The sequence below is a fragment of the Bombina bombina genome, chromosome 2, assembly GCF_027579735.1.
Source record: "Bombina bombina isolate aBomBom1 chromosome 2, aBomBom1.pri, whole genome shotgun sequence".
NCBI lineage: Eukaryota > Metazoa > Chordata > Amphibia > Anura > Bombinatoridae > Bombina > Bombina bombina.
In genome coordinates, this window is record NC_069500.1 from 1,137,177,335 (window position 1) to 1,137,199,304 (window position 21,970).

Consider the following 21,970-nt stretch of genomic DNA (forward strand, 5'->3'; position numbering starts at 1 on the left):
AAAAGTCAAATATTTTCAGGTACATCGTGGTGTAAAAGGATTTATCAAAGACCACCAGGGATTTCCTATTGCTAATGCTACAATATCTGTTGATGGAATTAATCATGATGTTACCTCGGGTAAGTGGCAAACAAATAAAATAACATTCTTCACTTCCTTGCTTGCTAGAAGGATAATTTTTGCGCACATCCTATAATACTCATTACAAGTTTAAAGAAAAAAAATGTTTGCTTGTGCAGTAACCAAACGCACACAAAAGTCTGAACTTATATACTTACAAATATCTCACATTCCAATTTTCTTCACCTATTTTTTTGTCAAATATATATCTATACCTATATATTTATGATTATTTATAGGTATAAATACAGATATATATAGGGATATCTATTTAAAAATAGCTAGAACATATTCACCTATGTAAAAAACATTAGAATATGAAATATTCACATTAAATACATAGATAAAACCATTATTAAATATGAATATTGCAAACATATGTCTATATATGTATTCATATGCATTTATGTGTTTATATGTGTATCTATGTCTGTATATACATATACACACATATAAATACATATGAACACACATATAAACATATATACAGCTGTATATATATATATATATATATATATAAAAATATATATATATATGCATATATATATATATATATCTCCGTCCAAATAGCAAATAAACACTCACTGAATTTTAAATCACACCACGAGATGTCACTAATGACACTGTGAAACGTCACTAATAAACAGATCAAGTGATTTAAATCCAGTGAATGCTTGTCCGCTATTTTTATGGATATTACCTGAATATTGCACCCTCGTCTAAAGAGACTCATTGTTTGTGAGAGTGCACTGTTTATATATATATATATATATATATATATATATATATATATATATATATATACACGGCTTGAAATTTCCAGCTTTTTCCTATCTTTAACATTGAGTGGTCTGCTAACTTTTCCCTCTGGGCTAGTAGCTTTTAACCCCTGACAAGTAAACCATAGTGTTATTTTTCCACCTCTGTATATATACTATATATATATATATATATATACGTCCAAAAAAAGACCGCACTCACTGGTCTTAAAGTTAAAAAATAGCTTTTAATATTCCATAATTAAAAATAGGGTGTAGGCATGACGTTTCAATGCTATACTAGCATGTTTATCAAATGTCCCAAGGTGAAAAAAGGGGTGATGCTTCAAAGTAGGTCTTCCCTGGGGCAACATGCTGATGGTGCGCCTACCTTGAAGCATCACCCCTTTTTTCACCTTGGGACATTTAATAAAGATGCTAGTATAGCATTGAAACGTCATGCCTACACCCCATTTCTAATTATGGAATATTAAAAGCTATTTTTTAACTTTAAGACTAGTGAGTGCTGTCTTTTCTCTTGTTAAGTGTATCCAGTCCACGGATCATCCATTACTTATGGAATATATTCTCCATCCCAACAGGAAGCTGCAAGAGTCCACCCACAGCAAAGCTGCTATATAGCTACTCCCCTAACTGCCATATTCAGTCATTCTCTTGCAAGCCTCAACATAGATAGAAGGTTGTGAGAGTCTGTGGTGCTTTCTACTTAGTTTATTCTTCAATCAAAAGTTTGTTATTTTTAAATGGCACCGGAGTGTGCTGTTTAGCAGACGTAACTAAGATCCATTTGCTGTTCTCACACATTCTGAGGAGTGAGGTACTTCAGAGGGGGAATGGCGTGCAGGTTTTCCTGCAGATAAGGTATGTGCAGTAAAATATTTTTCTAGGAATGGAATTGACTAAGAAAATACTGCTGATACCGAAGTAATGTAAGTAAAGCCTTAAATGCAGCGATAGCGACTGGTATCAGGCTTATTAATAGAGATACAACAGGGCTTTGGTGTTTTAAAACGTTTGCTGGCATGTTTAATCGTTTTTTAACATATGTTTGGTGATAAAACTTATTGGGGCCTAAGTTTTTTCCACATGGCTGGCTTAAATTTTGCATAGAAACAGTTTCCTGAGGCTTTCCACTGTTATAGTATAAAAGTTACAGTTGGTGCAGTTAAAATTACAAACAGTGACATTCAGCTTCCCTCAGCAGTCCCCTGCATGCTATAGGACATCTCTGAAGGGCTCAAAAGGGCTTCAAAAGTAGGAGCTGTTATGACTGTTTAAAACATATTTTTCGTTTTGTTAATCTGTTTTTTGTATTAAGGGGTTAATCATCCATTTGCAAGTGGGTGCAATGCTCTGCTAACTTGTTACATACACTGTAAAAATTTTGTTAGTTTAACTGCCTTTTTTCACTGTTATTTCAAATTTTGGCAAAATTTGTTTCTCTTAAAGGCACAGTAACGTTTTATATATTTGCTTGTTAACTTGATTTAAAGTGTTTTCCAAGCTTACTAGTCTCATTATTAGTCTGTTCTAACATGTCTGACATAGAGGAAGCTCTGTGTTCATTATGTTTTAAAGCCATGGTGGAACCCCATCTTAGAATGTGTACCAGATGTACTGATTTCATGTTAAACAATAAAGATCATTTTTTGTCTTTAAAAACATTATCACCAGAGGATTCTGTCGTGGGGGTAGTTATGCCGACTAACTCTCCCCACGTGTCAGACCTTTTGACTCCCGATTTAGGGACTCACGCTCAAATGGCGCCAAGTACATCAAGGGCACCCATAGCGTTTCTTTACCAGGGGATTCTGTCGAGGGGAAAGTTATGCCGACTAACTCTCCCCACGTGTCAGACCCTTCGACTCCCGCTTCAGGGACTCACGCTCAAATGGCGCCAAGTACATCAAGGGCGCCCATAGCGTTTATTTTACAAGACATGGCAAAGGTGGTGAATAATATTCTGGCAGCAGTATTAGTCAGACTACCTGAAATTAAAGGAAAGCAGTTAGCTCTGGGGGTAGATACAGAGCATACAGACGCTTTAAGAACCATGTATGATACTACCTCACAATATGCTTAGTCTGTGGGTGATTTTTTTTTTTTTTTTTTTGACTCAGGGAAGATGATTTAACCTGATTCTGATATTTCTACATTTAAAATTTATGCTTGAGAACCTCCACTTGTTGCTCAGGGAGGCTTTGGCTGCTCTGAATGAATGTGTACAATCGCAGGGCCAGAGAAATTGTGTAGACTGGATAAATAATATGCAGTGCCGGTGTGTACTGATGTTTTTCCAATACCTAAAGAGGTTTACTAAAAAATTTTTTTAATAAGGAATGGGATAGACCAGGTGTGCCGTTCTCTTCCCCTCCTATTTTTTAGAAGAATGTTTTCTAATAGTTACCACCACACGGGACTTCTGGCAGACAGTTCCTAAGGTGGAGAGAAGAGTTTCTACTCTAGCTAAGCGTACCACTACCTCTGACGAGGACAGTTGTGCTTTTTAGATCCAATGGATAAAAAATGTTTATTCAACAGGGTTTTATCCTGCAGCCCCTTGCATACATTGCTTCTGTCACTGCTGCTGCGGCGTTCTGGGTTGAGTCTCTTGATGAGGCTTTACAGTTAAGCGACTCCATTGGATGAATATATTTGACAAGCTTATGCTAGCCAATTCCTTTGTTTTCTGATGCCTTGTTCATTTGACTAGACTAACGGCTAAGAATTCTGTTTTTTACTATACTGGCGCGCAGAGCGCTATGGCTTATATCATGGTCAGCTGTCGTGACTTTAATAAATAAGCTACTTAACTTCCCTTCAAGGGGCAGACCCTATTCGGGCCTGGTTTGAAGGAGATTATTGCTTATATCACTGGAGGAAAAGGTCATGCCCTTCCTCAGGATAGGTCTAAATCAAGGGCAAAAAAAAAAAAAAAAAAAGTCTAATTTTCGTACCTTTTAAAAACTTCAGGGCAGGTGTGGCATCCTCTTCCTCTAAGGCAAAACAAGAGGGAATTTTTGCTCAGTCCAAGGCGGTCTGGAGACAATCGGACCTGGAACAAAGATAAGCAGGCCAAGGAGCCTGCTGCTGCCTCTAAGGCAGCATGAAGGAACGGACCCCTATCCGGTAACGGATCCTATAGGGGGCAGACTTTCATTCTTTGCCCAGGCGTGGGCAAGAGATGCCCAGGATCCCTAGGCATTGGAATGTATATCCCAGAGATATCTTCTGGATTTCAAAGATTCCCCCCCAAAAAAAGGGGAGATTTCGCCTTTCACAATTATCTGCAAACCAGATAAAGAAGGAGGCATTCTTACATTGTGTACGAGATCCATCCAGTTCCAAGAGAGGAACAGGGACAGAGTTTTTACTCAAATCTGTTTGTGGTTCCCAAGGAGAGGGAACCTTCAGACCTATTTTGGATCTAAAGATCTTAAACAAATTCCTCAGAATTCCGTCATTTAAGATGGAAACTATTCGTACCATCTTAACTATGATCCAGGAGAGTCAATAGAGGACTACAATGGATTTGAAGGATGCTTATCCTCACATTGTGATGCATAAAGATCACCATCGTTTTTCAGGTTTGCCTTTCTAGACAGGCATTACCAGTTTGTAGCTCTTTCCTTTGGGATATCTACAGCCCCAAGAATCTTTATGGAGGTTCTGGGGTCGCTTTGGCGGTCCTTAGACCGCGGGGCATAGAAGTGGCCCCTTATTTAGACGACATCCTGATACAGGTGTCAAACATCCAAATTGCCCAGTCTCATACGGACGTAGTACTGGCATTTCTGAGATCACATGGGTGGAAAGTGAACAAGGAAAGAGTTCTCTATCCCCAATCTCAAGGGTTTCCCTCCTAGGGACTCTGATAGATTCTGTAGAAATGAAAATTTACCTGACGGAGTCCAGGTTGTCAAAGTTTCTAAATTTCTGCCGTGTTTTTTTCATCCCATCCGCGCCCTTCGGTGGCTCAGTACATGAATGAAATCGGCTTAATGGTAGCGGCAAGGGACATAGTACCGTTTGCACGTCTACATTTCAGACCGCTGCAACTATGCATGCTCAGTCAGAGGAACGGGGATTACACAGATTTGTCCCCCTGTTAAACCTGGACCAAGAGACCAGAGATTCTCTTCTCTGGTGACTATGTCGGGTCCATCTGTCCAAGGGTATGACCTTCCGCAGGTCAGATGGGACAATTGTTACAATAGATGCCAGCCTTTTAGGTTGGGATGCAGTCTGGAACTCCCTGAAGGCTCAGGGATAGTGGACTTAGGAGGAGACCCTCCTTCTAATAAATATTCTGGAACTGGGAGTGATATTCCATGCTCTTCAGACTTGGCCTCAGTTAGCAACTCTGAGGTACATCATACTCAGTCGGACAATATACACGACTGTGGCTTACATCAGCCATCAAGGGGGAACAGAAGTTCCCTAGCGATGTTAGAAGTCTTACAATAATTTACTGGACAGAGACTCACTCTTGTCTATCAGCTATCCATATCCCAGGTGTTGAGAACTGGGAGGTGGATTTTCTAAGTCGTCAGACTTTTCTTCCGGGGGAGTGGGATTTCCTCCGGAGGTCAAGACCAAGCAGGAGAGGGCTTTGGTGTTTTTGACAGCGCCTGCGTAGCCACGCAGGACCTGGTATGCAGATCTGGTGGACATGTCATCCTTTCCATCACGGTCTCTGTTTCAGAGACAGGTCCCTCTACCTCAGGGTCCTTTCAACCATCTAAATAGAATCAATCTGAGATGGACTGCCTGGAGACTGAACGCTTGATGTTATCAAAGCATGGCTTCTCCGAGTCAGTCATTGATACCTTAATACAGACATGAAAGCCTGTCTCTAGGAAAATTGAACATAGATATGGTGTAAATATCTGATTGTTATGAATCCAAGGGTTACTTATGGAGTAAAGTCTGGATTCCCAGGATATTATCTTTTCTCCAAGATGTTTTTGAGAAAAGGGTTGTCAGCTAATTCCTTAAAAGGGGACAGATTTTTACTCTGTCTATTTTTTTGCACAAGCGTCTGGCAGGTATTCTAGACGTTCAGGCATTTGGTCAGGCTTTGGTTAGATCCAAGCCTGTGTTTAAAACTGTTGCTCCGCCATGGAGCTTAAACCTGATTCTTAAGGTTCTTCAAGAAGTTCCGTTTGAACCTTTTTTGTTCCATAGATATCAATCTTTATCTTGGAAAGTTCTTTTTGGGTAGCTAATTCCTCGACTCGTAGAGTCTCCAAGTTATCTGTGTTACAATGTGATTCTCCTTATCTGGTCCTTCGTACGGATAAGGTAGTCCTGCGTACCAACCTGGGTTTTTTTCCTAAGGTGGTATCTAACAAGTACATCACTCAAGAGATAGTTGTTCCATGCTTGTATCCTAATCCTTCCTCAAAGAAGGAACGTCTATTACACAATATTGGACGTGGTTTGTGCTTTAAAGTTTTACTTACAAGCTACTACAGTTTTCATCAAACGTTCACCTTGTTTGTTGTCTATTCTGGACAGAGGAGAGGTCAAAAGACTTCAGCAGCCTCTCTGTCTTTTTGGTTAAAAAGCATAATTCATTTAGCTTATGAGACTGCTGGACAGCAGCCTCCTGAAGGGATTACAGCTCATTCTACTAGAGCTGTGGTTTTCACTTGGGCCTTTTTTAAATGTGGCTTCTGTTGAACAGATTTACAAGATGGAGTCTTGGTCTGCGCTTCATACTTTTCAAATTTAACAAATTTGATACCTTGCTTCTTCGGAGGCTATTTTTGGGAGAAAGGGTTTTTTACAGGCAGTGGTAACTTCCGTTTAAGTACCTGCCTTGTCCCTCCCATCATCCGTGTACTTTAGCTTTGGTATTGGTATTCCATAAGTAATGGATGATCCGTGGACTGGATACACTTAACAAGAGAAAACATAATTTATGCTTACCTGATAAATTTATTTCTCTTGTAGTGTATCCAGTCCACGGCCCGCCCTGTCACTTTAAGGCAGGTAATTTTTTCATTTGAACTACAGTCACCACTGCACCCTATGGTTTTTCCTTTCTCTGCATGTTTTCGGTCGAATGACTGAATATGGAAGTTAGGGGAGGAGCTATATAGCAGCTTTGCTGTGGGTGGACTCTTGCAGCTTCCTGTTGGGAAGGAGAATATATTCCATAAGTAATGGATGATCCGTGGACTGGATACACTACAAGAGAAATAAATTTATCAGGTAAGCATAAATTATGTTTTTTGGATGTTTGCATTTTTTCTGACATTGCACCCTGGCTGATGCATAAGTTGTAATGAAGGAGTGCAATTCCTACTGGGACTATATATATATATATATATATATATATATATATATATATACACACGCTCAGGTATACCTTACTCATGCTGCTTATATATATATATACACTCAGGTATACCTTACTCATGCTGCAAAAAGAGCCGTGCTGTAAAGTGATAACTGCCTTAAAGTGAAACAACATGGTTTTAGCTTTCTTTTCACTTGCCAGTGTGTTTAAAAGATTGAAAACATGTTTGAACTAACTTATATTAGGTGTGCAATAGCGCTAAGTTTAGTTTAACACTAGCACAGCACAGTATTCAATTAGTATTCAATAAAAACTGTAGCTGTAAAATAGGGACAATTACTATAGTAAAGTTTGCCAGACTACAACACTGAGGCCTCTATTTATCAAGCCGTCAACCGCAAATACGCTGGAATTCTGCAGCGTATTTGTGGCGAGCCTGATTCGCCTTAGTTTTCAAACCCTACAAACCGGCAAAAGTAGAATTTAGTGACGTAACATACGATCCGCCGGACTCAGTCCGACACAGATCGATGCTTACGTCACTACAGATATTCCGAACGCAAGTTAGGCACTATCTGACTACTTTTGCTAGTTATCAAATAACTAGCAGCTACGCTCGGCACTATTCCGGCCCAGCGTACCTGGTTTTCAATCCGCTGCCCTAGAGGAATCAATGGGAGTCGGAAAGCAGCGAGAGCTTATGTTCGCTGCTGCCCGATATCCCATTGATTCCTATGGGAATGTCTACACCTAACACCCTAACATGTACCCCGAGTCTAAACACCCCTAATCTGCCCCCCCTACACCGCTGCCACCTACATTATACTTATTAACCCCTAAACCACCGCTCCCAGACCCCGCCGCAACTCAATAAAGTGTTTAACCCCTAAACCGCCGCTCCCGGAGCCCACCGCCACCTACATTATACTTATTAACCCCTAATCTGCCCTCCCTACACCGCCGCCACCTACATTATATTTATTAACCCCTAATCTGCCCCCCCTACACCGCCGCCACTATATTAAATGTATTAACCCCTAAACCTAAGTCTAACCCTAACCCTAACACCCCTTAACTTAAATATAATTTAACTAAATTGAAATAAATTATTCCTATTTAAAACTAAATACTTACCTATAAAATTAACCCTAAGATAGCTACAATATAATTAATAATTACATTGTAGCTATTTTAGGATTTATATTTATTTAACAGGTAACTTTGTATTTATTTTAACTAGGTAGAATAGTTATTAAATAGTTATTAACTATTTAATTGTTACCTAGTTAAAATAAATACAAAAGTACCTGTAAAATAAAACCTAACCTAAGTTACAATTACACCTAACACTACACTATAATTAAATTAATTACCTACATTAACTACAATTAACTACAATTAACTACAATTAACTACAATTAAATAAAATTAAATTATCTAAAGTACAAAAAACAAACACTAAATTACAGAAAATAATTAAAATAAGTTTTTTTAAACTAATTACACCTAATCTAATCCCCCTAATAAAATAAATAAGCCCCTCAAAATAATAAAAAGCCCTACCCTACACTAAATTACGAATAGCCCTTAAAAGGGCCTTTTGCGAGGCATTGCCCCAAAGTAATCAGCTCTTTTACCTGTAAAAAAGTACAATACCTCCCCACCAACATTAAAACCCACCACTCACACACCCAAAAAACCTAACACTAACCCCTTGAAGATCACCCTACCTTGAGAAGTCTTCACCCAACCGGGCCGAAGTCCTCCACGAAGCCGGGCAAAGTGGTCCTCCAGACGGGCAGAAGTCTTCATCCAAGCCGGCCAGAAGAGGTCCTCCAGACGGGCAGAAGTCTTCATCCAGGCAGCATCTTCTATCTTCATCCATCCAGTGCGGAGCGGGTCCATCTTCAAGACATCCGACGTGGAGCATCCTCTTCCAACGACATCCGACGACTGAATGACGGTTCCTTTAAATTAAGTCATCCAAGATGGCGTCCCTTGAATTCCGATTGGCTGATAGAATTCTATCAGCCAATCGGAATTAAGGTAGGAAAAATCCTATTGGCTGATGCAATCAGCCAATAGGATTGAATTTCAATCAAGCTCAATCCTATTGGCTGATTGGATGGTAGGATTTTTCCTACCTTAATTCCGATTGACTGATAGAATTCTATCAGCCAATCGGAATTCAAGGGACACCATCTTGGATGACGTCATTTAAAGGAACCGTCATTCAGTCGTCGGATGTCATTGGAAGAGGATGCTCTGCGTCGGATGTCTTGAAGATGGACCCGCTCCGCGCTGGATGGATGAAGATAGAAGATGCCGCCTGCATGAAGACTTCTGCCCGTCTGGAGGACCTCTTCTGGCCGGCTTGGATGAAGACTTCTGCCCGTCTGGAGGACCACTTTGCCCGGCTTCATGGAGGACTTCGGCCCGGTTGGGTGAAGACGTCTCAAGGTAGGGTGATCTTCAAGGGGTTAGTGTTAGTTTTTTTTTAAGGGGGGATTGGGTGGGTTTTAGAGTAGGGTTGGGTGTGTGGGCGGTGGGTTTTAATGTTGGTGGGGGGGATTGTATTTTTATTTTATAGGTAAAAGAGCTGATTACTTTGGGGCAATGCCCCGCAAAAGGCCCTTTTAAGGGCTATTCATAATTTAGTATAGGGTAGGGCTTTTTATTATTTTGGGGGATTAGATTAGGTGTAATTAGTTTAAAAAAACTTGTAATTATTTTATTATTTTCTGTAATTTAGTGTTTGTTTTTTTGTACTTTAGATACTTGTAGTTAATTGTAGTTAATATAGGTAATTAATTTAATTATAGTGTAGTGTTAGGTGTAATTGTAACTTAGGTTAGGTTTTATTTTACAGGTACTTTTGTATTTATTTTAACTAGGTAGCTATTAAATAGTTAATAACTATTTAATAACTATTGTAGCTAGTTAAAATAAATACAAAGTTGCCTGCAAAATAAAAATAAACCCTAAGATAGCTACAATGTAACTATTAGTTATATTGTAGCTATCTTAGGGTTTATTTTATAGGTAAGCATTTAGTTTTAAATAGGAATAATTTATTTTGATTTAGTTAAATTATATTTAAGTTAGGGGGTGTTAGGCTTAGTGTTAGACTTAGGTTCAGGGGTTAATACATTTAATATAGTGGCAGCGGTGTAGGGGGGCAGATTAGGGGTTAATAAATATAATGTAGGTGGCGGCGGTGTAGGGGGGGCAGATTAGGGGTTAATAAATATAATGTAGGTGGCGGCGGGGTCCGGGAGTGGCGGTTTAGGGGTTAAACACTTTATTTAGTTGCGGTGGGGTCCGGGAGCGGCAGGATAGGGGTTAATAAGTATAACGTAGGTGGTGGCGGTATAGGGGGCGGAAGATTAAGGGTTAATATGTATAATGTAGGTGGCAGTGGGCTCCGTGAGCGGCGGTTTAGGGGTTAATACATTTATTAGAGTTGCGGTGGGCTCCGGGAGCGGCTGTTTAGGGGTTAATACATTTATTAGAGTTGCGGCGGGGTCCGTGAGCAGCGGTTTAGGGGTTAATACATTTATTAGAGTTGCGGTGGGCTCCGGGAGCAGCGGTTTAGGGGGTAAACAGTATATAGTGTGGGTGTTTAGTGACAGGATAACAAGAAAGCTGAAAAAAAGCTGAAAAACAGCGAGATCGATGACTGTTAGTTAACAACAGTCCGCTGCTCATCGCTTCGTACTTGGTGCGTGGCTTTTTGACAGCTTTTTTGATAATTTTGGAGAACGTATTCAGGTCCGCGGCGGCAATGTTAGGCGATCTTACGCGAGCGTATTGGTGCCGTCGAATGCAGATAAGTTGACAGGTTGATAAATAGAGGCCTGAGACACAGATTGCACTGTAATTTTGTAAACAAAGTGAACTGTGCATAACAAAATGGTACCAGTCACTTTTCTTGCAATCTCACAATGAGTGCAGCACTGTTTCAAAATCATTGGAGGTTGAACTTCAGCTCCACATTAGCGCTGTATTAGCGAAGTGCTGTAAAGTGAGGTATACCTGTGTGTCTGTGTATATATATATATATATATATATATATATATATTTAGAGATGTGTGTGTATGTATCTCTATGTTAAAGCCTCTTGAAGTCTTTTTTTCCCTAACACCTGAGACCTCATATCTTTGAACCCTTATTACTTGCATTTTTTTATTAAATAGTGTTATTATGAGTGTAACTGTACTTTAAAAAAAAAAAAAATATTCTAATTCTTTGTTTCGTGTAACAGTTAACCAGAGCTCTAAAGTCGCGCTTTCTCGCAACATGTTGAATTTAATTGCGCTCGAGCCAATGCATTTACTTTCAACTTGTAATATGCGTGCTACTTCCAATGTGCGCAATGAGCCGCGATAAACCCCTTTTGGCTCACACGCAACGCCACTCCTAATCTAGCCCTAAGTATTTAGTATTCTACCTAATTTACAATTCATGTTCTTTTCTTGAGTTCATTATTTGACACATTTTAAAAATACTGTTTGTTTCCATGGCTCAAGTTGATCCACTTTTTTTTTCTATTATTTTTAAAGTAATTGCAGTGCTCTTACTAAAAGTTAAGAGAGGAATTTATGTGTTCTCTTTATTTTAATAGATTCTGGAATCACATAGCTACCCACTGCCTGAGATACTTAAAGGGCCACTAAACCCAAAATCTTTCTTTCATGATTCAGATAGAACATACAAATTTAAACAACATTACAATTTACTTCTATTATTTATTTTGCTTCATTTTTTAGATATCCTTATTTGAAGAAAAAGCAATGCACATGGGTGAGCCAATCACATGAGGCTTCTATGTGCAGCAACCAATCTGCAGCTACTGAGCATATCTAGATATGCTTTTCAGCCATGAATATCAAGAGAATAAAACAAATTAGATAATAGAAGTAAATTAGAAAGATGTTTAAAGATGCATTCTCTTTCTAAATCATGAAAGAAAAAATGTGGGTATCATGGCCCTTTAAGGATTAAATATTGCATTCCTTGGACAGGGCTACATATTTTCCTTGTTGTTCATTTAAAAAAGAAAACAAGTGTGTAGAAGAAAATACCCCTTCTGAATTCATTGCTGCCTGGTTTAATGTACAGAGCACATGTAACTGGCTGCCTCAAGCAGTTTGTTCCCTTCAATACATGGGAGCTTTTGCTAATTTTTAAATTTTATATATCATACTATGGCCCCATATATTGGCCCCTCTACTGAACCTAATCCCAACATTTTTCCCAGTCAGGAGTTATGGAGTTATTGGGTATATGGAATTATTTGGTCTTAATTTCTGTCACAATTTTTTCAAAAACATTGTGTTAATACTGTAACCTGCGTATTAAGCTAAATATGCACTTGCTTTGTGTACACTAAGAAGAAAGCAACACATATACATGCTATGTTTTTGCATGAGAAAACATTGTTTATAGTTAAATTTGAAACTAGCAGCTAAGTCCACAAATATGGGCTCATTTCAATTGAGCCGCAATTGGGTTTCTGAGGTTGTAAAACGAAAATACCTGTTGTCAGAAGCCATTACGCTTACTATTTTCCATTATTACTAGCCCATATAAAGTAATAGAAGCCAAAAAGCACAAATTTACAACAGGTTTCCATTGAAAGCGCAAACAGTTAAAATACTGTTGGAAGTTGTCGATAAGGTGTCAAACATTACAGTATGCTTAACTTGGTGTAAATTTCCATTGAGATATTAACGTTTTCATACAATACAAATGTTTCACTTTCTATTTTTTTTTTTTTTAAAACAACTTTATTGGTAATGAAATAAAATGATACGTATTGCGGGAGACGCAGCTCCCTTAAGTTACATTTCCAACAGTTGTTACATTTTATCATTGAACTAAGTCAAACAAATTGACATTTTCAATGGGGAAAGACCCCTATTTCAACCAAGACCCCCTATTGTGACCTATGCCCCATAGGAGGTTTTCTAATAAACTGTTATATTTAGAAAGAAAGCGAGAATCTAAAAAAACAAGGAATAAAACTAAGAGGGGGAGAAAAAAAAAAGGGGGATGTAATATTTATTGCTGGCCCAGGTATAGGACTAGTTGGAGTTATGTTCCTATTCAAATATTAAGTATTTACATATAAAAATATAATCAAGCACATTTCTTCATTATTCCAACTGGACTTATGCCTAGGGCAGCTCTAAATATTACATATATCAATAAATTTAAAAAATGTTATAAAACCAAACAAAACATTTTTTATTTTGTTTTTAATGAATTCAATGTATCTTTGTTTTTGTTTCTCCCTAGAGGTGATCACTTATAAGGAGCACAGATGTTAATTGTAAATTCTATAATGTGAGGTCAGGTTACCATAGCAACAAACTAGTTATGGATCAATTTTCGAGAAATACAACGTTGAATGGAAGCGTTTATACGTTAACTTACGCCTTCATGAAAAGAGCAAATGCACACATTGCACGATTTTTTTTCAATGGAAATCTGGTACTAAAATGGAGCCATAAACTACTTTTAGCTGTTGGCTGCTTTCGTAGCTTACGGCTCCATTTTCACAGGCTCAATGGAAACGAGCCTTATGTTAGTGGTGAAGAAAAAAATTGTATCTACCACAAGAATGTTCATTTAAAACAAAATAATTTTTGCTGACAAAAACCTAAAAAGACCATTTAACTTGACAGAAAATGTAATGACCACAGCACTTTTCCATTTTCTGTCCGTTTGGGACCAAGGCTATTTTTACATTTCTGCGGTGTTTGTGTTTAGCTGTAATTTTCCTCTTACTCATTTACTGTACCCACACATATTATATACCGTTTTTCTCGCCATTAAATGGACTTTCTAAAGATACCATTATTTTCATCATATCTTATAATTTACTATAAAAAAAATTATAAAATATGAGGAAAAAATGGAAAAAAACACACATTTTTTTAACTTTGACCCCCAAAATCTGTTACACATCTACAACCACCAAAACACCCATGCTAAATAGTTTCTAAATTTTGTCCTGAGTTTAGAAATACCCAATGTTTACATGTTCTTTGCTTTTTTTGCAAGTTATAGGGCCATAAATACAAATAGCACTTTGCCATTTCCAAACCACTTTTTTCAAAATTAGCGCTAGTTACATTGGAACACTGATATCTTTCAGGAATCCCTGAATATCCCTTGACATGTATATATATTATTTTTAGAAGACATCCCAAAGTATTGATCTAGGCCAATTTTGGTATATTTCATGCCACCATTTCACCGCCAAATGCGATCAAATACTAAAAATCGTTCACTTTTTCACAAATTTTTTCACAAACTTTCGGTTTATTTAAATTATTTACAAACAGCTTGTGCAATTATGGCATAAATGGTTGTAAATTCTTCTCTGGGATCCCCTTTGTTCAGAAATAGCAGACATATATGGCTTTGGCGTTGCTTTTTGGTAATTTGAAGGCCGCTAAATGCCACTGTGCACCACACGTGTATAATGCCCAGTAGTGAAGGGGTTAATTAGGGAGCATGTAGGGAGCTTTTTGGGGTAATTTTAGCTTTAGTGTAGGGTAGTAGACAACCCCAAGTATTTATCTAGGCCCATTTTGGTATATTTCATGCCACCATTTCACCGCCAAATGCGATCAAATAAAAAAAAAAAGTTACATTTTTCACAATTTTAGGTTTCTCACTGAAATCATTTACAAACATTTTGTGCAATTATGGCACAAATGGTTGTAAATGCTTCTCTGGGATCCCCTTTGTTCAGAAATAGCAGACATATATGACTTTGGCGTTGCTTTCTGGTAATTAGAAGGCCGCTAAATGCTGCTGCGCATCACACGTGTATTATGGCTAGCAGTGAAGGGGTTAATTAGGTAATTTGTAGGGAGCTTGCAGGGTTAATTTTAGCTTTAGTGTAGAGATCAGCCTCCCACCTGACACATCAGACCCCCTGATCCCTCCTAAACAGCTCCCTTCCCCCCCACCCCACAATTGTCCCCGCCATCTTAAGTACTGGCAGAAAGTCTGCCAGTACTAAAATAAAAGTTTTTTACATTTTTTTTTATTTATTTTTTAAGCATATTTACATATGCTGCAGTGTGGCATCCCCCCTTAGCCCCCAACCTCCCTGATCCCCCCAAAAACAGCTCTCTAACCCTCCCCATCTGCCTTATTGGGGGCCATCTTGGGTACTGGCAGCTGTCTGCCAGTACCCAGTTTGACAAAAAAAAAGGGCTTTTTTTGTTTGTTTGTTTTTTTCTGTAGTGTAGCTACCCCCCCCCACAGACAAACCCCCACCACCTCACTGATCGTTTTTTTTTTTACTTATTTTGCGTTTTTTAAACATTTTTTATAACAGCTTTTTCTGTAGTGTAGCGGTTCCCACCCGCTCCCTCCCCGTGCACGCGCCCGCCCCTGCCCTCCCGTGCACGCGCGTGCGTCCGTGCGTGCCCCCCGGTCATCCCCGCCCACGATCCTGCCCCCCTCCACATGACCAGGGCCATCGATGGCCGCCACCCGCCTCCCAAGTCTGCTCCCACCCACCAATGAGGAAAGCCACCGATCTCCAGTGCAGAGAGGGCCACAGAGTGTCTCTCTCTGCATCGGATGGCTACCAAAGGTTATTTAAGGATGCCTCCATATCGAGGCATCACTGCAATAACCGGAAAGCAGCTGGAAGCGAGCAGGATCGCTTCCAGCTGCTTTCCACACCGAGGACGTGCAGGGTACGTCCTCAGGCGTTAACTGCCTTTTTTTTGAGGACGTACCCTGCACGTCCTCGGTTGTTAAGGGGTTAAACAGCTTTCCAGTTTACTTCGGTTATGTAATTTACTTTGCTCTCTTGGTATCCTTTGTTGAAAAGCATACCTAGGTAGGCTCAGGAGTAGCAATTTACTACTGGATCTAGATGCTGATTGGAAGCTGCACATATATGCCTTTTGGTAATGGCGTACCCAATGTGTTCAGCTAACTCCCAGTAGTGCATTGCTATTCCTTCAACGAAGGATAACAAGAAAATGAAGCAAATTTGATAATAGAACATACAATTTTAATCAACCTTCAAATTTACTCCTATCTGAACCATGAAAGAAAATTCTTGGGCTTCATGTCCTTTTAAATCTACAGGTGCATCACTTATAAGTCCCGTTATAGTAATGCTCTGTAGGGAGTCATTTTAAATATGTTTGCCTCATTTCACATATTTTGAATTATGAAGCTCACCCTATTTCTACAGACTTTAGTCTCTATATATATTTTTTTTTAATAGGCAGCTGACTACAGAGAGAGCTTGGAGAGTTTAATTTAATATATTTGATCACTTGCACTTGTTTTTGTTTGGTTTAAACATTTTTGTTTCTACTTTTAGCTAAGGATGGGGACTATTGGAGGTTGCTTTCACCTGGAAATTATAAAATCACTGCATCTGCCCCTGGATATCTAGCAATAACTAAGAAAGTAGCTGTTCCTTTTAGCCCTGCAGTCAAGGTAAGTAGAAAGCTCACATATATTTCTTTATTTACAGATGTATATGTTTATAAATGTTACACTGGTCAAGCAGTGACAAATCAATGCTTATTTGAGATACTGACCTTGTTTATTTTCTATTTTTTATTCTAAAATGTCAGTTCCCTTGTGTTCCATCACTAAATATTACATTCAGAATAGCTTTATACTTAATAGCTAAACAATGATAACCCAACATTGAGTTATCACATAAAAAGTATCAGGTTATGTAAATAAAAAAAAATTACAATAAAAGGAAATGTTTTAAATCAAATCACTTATTTTCAGTGCCAGTATAATTTAGGAGGCATTTGAGGTCAACCACAGAAAAAAAGGAATAAAGCAGGTATCCATGGAGAATTCTGGACTTGTTGATTACTAGTAAAGTGAGAGTCAGTGCCTAAGGGGATATTGTGTTATATTGAAGTAAAAGAATTGTGCTTCACTTAGTAATATATATACAGAAAACATATATTAAGATTACAGTCAGACACATAAAGTAGAGAACCTTCTGCTTGCAATAACCACTTGCAATGCAGCATTGAGTGTCAAAGTGTGGTTGCCGGATTACTCATGTGAACCTGCACCACAAAGCCTAAAAAGATGCGAATGCAGCTTAATAGATGTTCCACATAATAATTTAAAATGATGCTGTGGCCAACACTTCTTAATGTATTCTGGAAGAGAGTTAGATTTATTTAGTTATATGTATTTATTTTCTATAAATTGTTAAAGGGACAGTAAACACCAGAATTTTTGTTGTTTAAAAAGGTAGATAATCCCTTTATTACCCATTCCCCAATTTTGCATAACCAACACAGTTATAATATACTTTTTACCTCTGTGATTACCTTGTATCTAAGCCTCTGCAAACTGCCCCCTTACTTCAGTTCTTTTGACAGACATGCATTTTTAGCCAATCAGTTCTTGCTCTTAGGAGCTTCACGTGCCAGAGCTCAATGTTATCTATATGAAACACATGAACTAACGCCCTCTAGTGGTGAAAAACTGTCAAAATGCTTTCAGATTAGAGGCAGTCTTCAAGGTCTAAGAAATTAACATATGAACCTCCTAGATTTAGCTTTCAACTAAGAATACCAAGAGAACAAAGCTAAATTGGTTATAAAAGTAAATTGGAAAGTTGTTTAAAATTACATGCCCTATTTAAATCAGATAGATACAGAGAAATTTATAACACAAACAACAATATTCACATTATTGTAACATCTTATTTATTGTCATCAATAACACAAATTAAAGGATATAACACCCTCTTAAAACTTTTATAAACACTAATTTTAAGTTGATCCTAACTCTGTGAGGCTTGCTATGATCAGTTTCCCTGTGAAAGTAAGTTTCTCTGTTTAAAGTGAAGGTAAACTTTGGTGAATGAAAGCCCGTTTTTTAAAAATACTATTAAAAACAGGGGCACTTTCATTCATCAAAGTTTACAAAGCAGCAGTTTTGTTAAAAGAAATTCCTTTTTTTCTTTTCACTGCTACAGCAGCTTCCCCCACATAGAGATCCTCTATTCACATGTCAGCAATGACTAATCCGGCTTCCACCAATCACAGCATGGCCTCAGGCAATAACTACCCTGGGGGGAAGTTTTGATTGGAGGAAGCAGGATTAGTAATTGCTGACGTGTGAATAGAGGATCTCTATGTGGGGGAAGCTGCTGTAGCAGTGAAAAGAAAAAAAGGTAATTTTTTTAACAAAACGGCTGCTTTGTAAACTTTGATGAATGAAAGTGCCCCTGTTTTTAATAGTATTTTTAAAAAACGGGCTTTCATTCACCAAAGTTTACCTTCACTTTAAGTATAGAGTTTCAGCACTAAGGGAGTTTTTTTTTAATTGCTACATAAAGGGTGCAACACTTTATACTTTATATTTAACTGTTTTAAAGGGACAGTCAAGTCCAAAAAAAACATAAAAATGTTTCAAATAGGGCATGTAATTTTAAACAACTTTCCAATTTACCTTTATCACCAATTTTGCTTTGTTCTCTTGGTATTCTTAGTTAAAAGCTAAACCGAGGAGGTTCATATGCTAATTTCTTAGACCTTGAAGACAGCCTCTAATCTAAATGCATTTTGATAGTTTTTCACCACTAGAGGGCATTAGTTCATGTATTTCATATAGATTACATTGAGCTCATGCACGTGAATTTACCATGGAGACAGCTCTGATTGGCTAAACTGCAAGTCTGTCAAAAAAACTGAAATAAGGGGGCAGTCTGCTGAGGCTTAGATACAAGGTAATTATAGAGGTAAAACGTGTATAATTATAACTGTGATGGTTATGCAAAACTGGGGAATTGGTAATTAAGGGATTATCTATCTTTTTAAACAACAACAATTCTGGTGTTGACTGTCCCTTTAAGTTTAGGTTAATTAGCTAAATAAAATTGTGATAGACTTGAAGAAACATTAAATGCAGTAGAATGGCATAATCAACAAATGCATAATAAAAAGTCAATGAAAAAGTTATTTTTCAAATTTCAAAATGAATAGTAGATGTTTTCTGACCACTTTTAAAATTAGGTAAATTTTCCTTCTCAAAATGCATATATGTATATACTGTGAATTATTGCACATGCTCAGAAGAAGCTGTCGCCTCAGAATGTGTGCATATAAAATGATAATGGAAATTAATTGGAATGTTTAAATTTGTGTGCTCTTTCTGAACCATGAATGTTTAATTTTGACTTTTTTTAAAGCAGATTAGTTTGGCTGACTTCTTTTTTTTAAATTGACTGGGCAGCCTGTGATTAGTGAATAAAACCACTACCTCTTTTAACATATGTTCTGTTTCTTTTGTCCTCTATAGATTGATTTTGATCTGGAATCTTTAGCAGAAAGAAAAGAAGAAGAAAAAGAAGAGTTAATTGAATGGTGGAACATGATGTCTCAGACCCTAAATTTTTGAAAAAAATAATAATTATGATCTGACATGTAAATTATATGTTGAGTTTGTTTGCAGTAATGTGGACAAAATAAATATAGGAGTAAGTTTGTGTAAATATTCATATGTACTTGCACATCTATTCCTATAACTGAGAAATTAAGTGTAATTTTGGACAATTAATGTGTTTGTTTTTTCTGTAACAGTTTGAATAGCAACCTACACATAGGACTGGTGGAAGGGACGATCAGTTTTATACCTGGAAAATATTACAATGTTCAGTAGTAATGCAATATTTTATGTCAAGCCATTTGTGCTTAGTACATTTTCATTTCTAGGGAAAAAAATCATAGCACAGCTGTTGCCAAAAATAACTTGGCAGTATTTATGTAGAAACAATGTTGAATACTTCTTATGTGGGCCTATGAGATCTATAAATATATATAAATATATCTTGCTAGTGTATCTATTTGTTATTATGTTCCATGACTGAATGTGTATTGCATTTTACGATTGCCGCCAAATTGTTTTATTTCCTGACACAAAACAAGGTGTGGAGACATTTAAAAAGCTGTAATGTCATTCATGTCATTGATGATAATACTGACAGACATATGCATAAAAAAATGATTAAGTTAAACGTATGTTGTATCATTTATCTCAACAGCTATGAACTTGAGCCATTTTATGTTATCAGTAGTAACAATGCACATGTAAAATAAATAATTTAAGGATTATTGTCCTAGATTTACTTTAAGTGCCTAGATTCGAAAATATTAGAGCATGTTTCACTGTGAGAGACGTCTCCAGTTCTTATTTGCAGTGTTGTGTGAACTGTACTTAAATTAGCAAACTTGGTCTATAAAACAAGAACATAAAAGTTTGCTATCTATGTAGAGGTAGATTCTACTTAATAAATATACGTACATCAAGTGCATCACAGACACCCCAACCTGCAAAAACCCATTTCAGGGAAGTGCCCCCCCTGCGCCCCTCACTATACTACATCACTACATGCCAACCTCACTATAGTACCTCACTGTACCACCTCTGTATAGTACCTCACTTTACCACATCTGTATAGTACCTCACTGTACCACTTCACTATAGTACCTCACTGTACCATCTCACTATTGTACCACCAGCTCCCCCAATTCAGAATGCCTCTGATTATGAAATAGTTTAAAATCTTATCACATTATACAGTATAGGAGTCTGCACAATATACAGAATATGGGAGCCTGCACAATACATAGAGTATGGTAGCCTGCACAGCCTGCACAATATATATAGAGTATGGGAGCCTGCACAGCCTGCACAATATATAGAGTATGGGAGCCTGCACAATACATAGAGTATGGTAGCCTGCACAATACATAGAGTATCGGAGCCTGCACAATACATAGAGTATGGGATCCTGCACAATACATAGACTATGGGAGCCTGCACAATACATAGACTATGGGAGCCTGCACAATACATAGACTATGGGAGCCTGCACAATACATAGACTATGGGAGCCTGCACAATACATAGACTATGGGAGCCTGCACAATACATAGAGTATGGGAGCCTGCACAATATATAGAGTATGGCAGCCTGCACAAAATATAGATTATGGGAGCCTAAACAATATAAAGAGTATGGGAGCCTGCAGAATATATAGATTATGGGAGCCTGCACAGCCTGCACAATATATAGAGTATGGGAGCCTGCACAGCCTGCACAATATATAGAGTATGGGAGCCTGCAAAATATATATAGAGTATGGGAGCCTGCACAGCCTGCACAATATATAGAGTATGGGAGCCTGCACAATTCAAAGGGTATGGGAGCCTGCACAATATATAGAGTATGGGAGCCTGCACAATATATAGATTATGGGAGCCTGCACTATATATAGAGTATGGGAGCCTGCACAGCCTGCACAATATATAGAGTATGGGAGCCTGCACAATATATATATATATAGGGTATGGGAGCCTGCACAGCCTGCACAATACATAGAGTATGGTAGCCTGCACAATACATAGAGTATGGGAGCCTGCACAATATATAGAGTATGGGAGCCTGCACAGCCTGCACAATATATAGAGTATGGGAGCCTGCACAATATATAGATTATGGGAGCCTGCACAATATATAGAGTATGGGAGCCTGCACAATATATAGAGTATGGGATCCTGCACAATATATAGAGTATGGGAGCCTGCACAGCCTGCACAATATATAGAGTATGGGAGCCTGCACAATACATAGAGTATGGGAGCCTGCACAATACATAGAGTATGGGAGCCTGCACAATACATAGAGTATGGGAGCCTGCACAATATATAGAGTATGGGAGCCAGCACAA

General features: G+C 38.0%; 1 protein-coding gene across 1 annotated transcript in view; it reads left to right on the plus strand.

The window, feature by feature from the left end:
• The window catches only part of CPE (carboxypeptidase E), a 249,223-nt gene extending 228,872 nt beyond the window's left edge, over positions 1-20,351 (plus strand). The window contains exons 7-9 of the mRNA XM_053703802.1: positions 20-119; positions 16,574-16,692; positions 19,540-20,351. Coding sequence (XP_053559777.1) covers positions 20-119; positions 16,574-16,692; positions 19,540-19,638 — 318 coding nt within the window. The 3' untranslated portion in view covers positions 19,639-20,351. The remainder of the gene's footprint in view (positions 1-19; positions 120-16,573; positions 16,693-19,539) is intronic.
• The last annotated feature ends 1,619 nt before the right edge of the window (positions 20,352-21,970 follow it).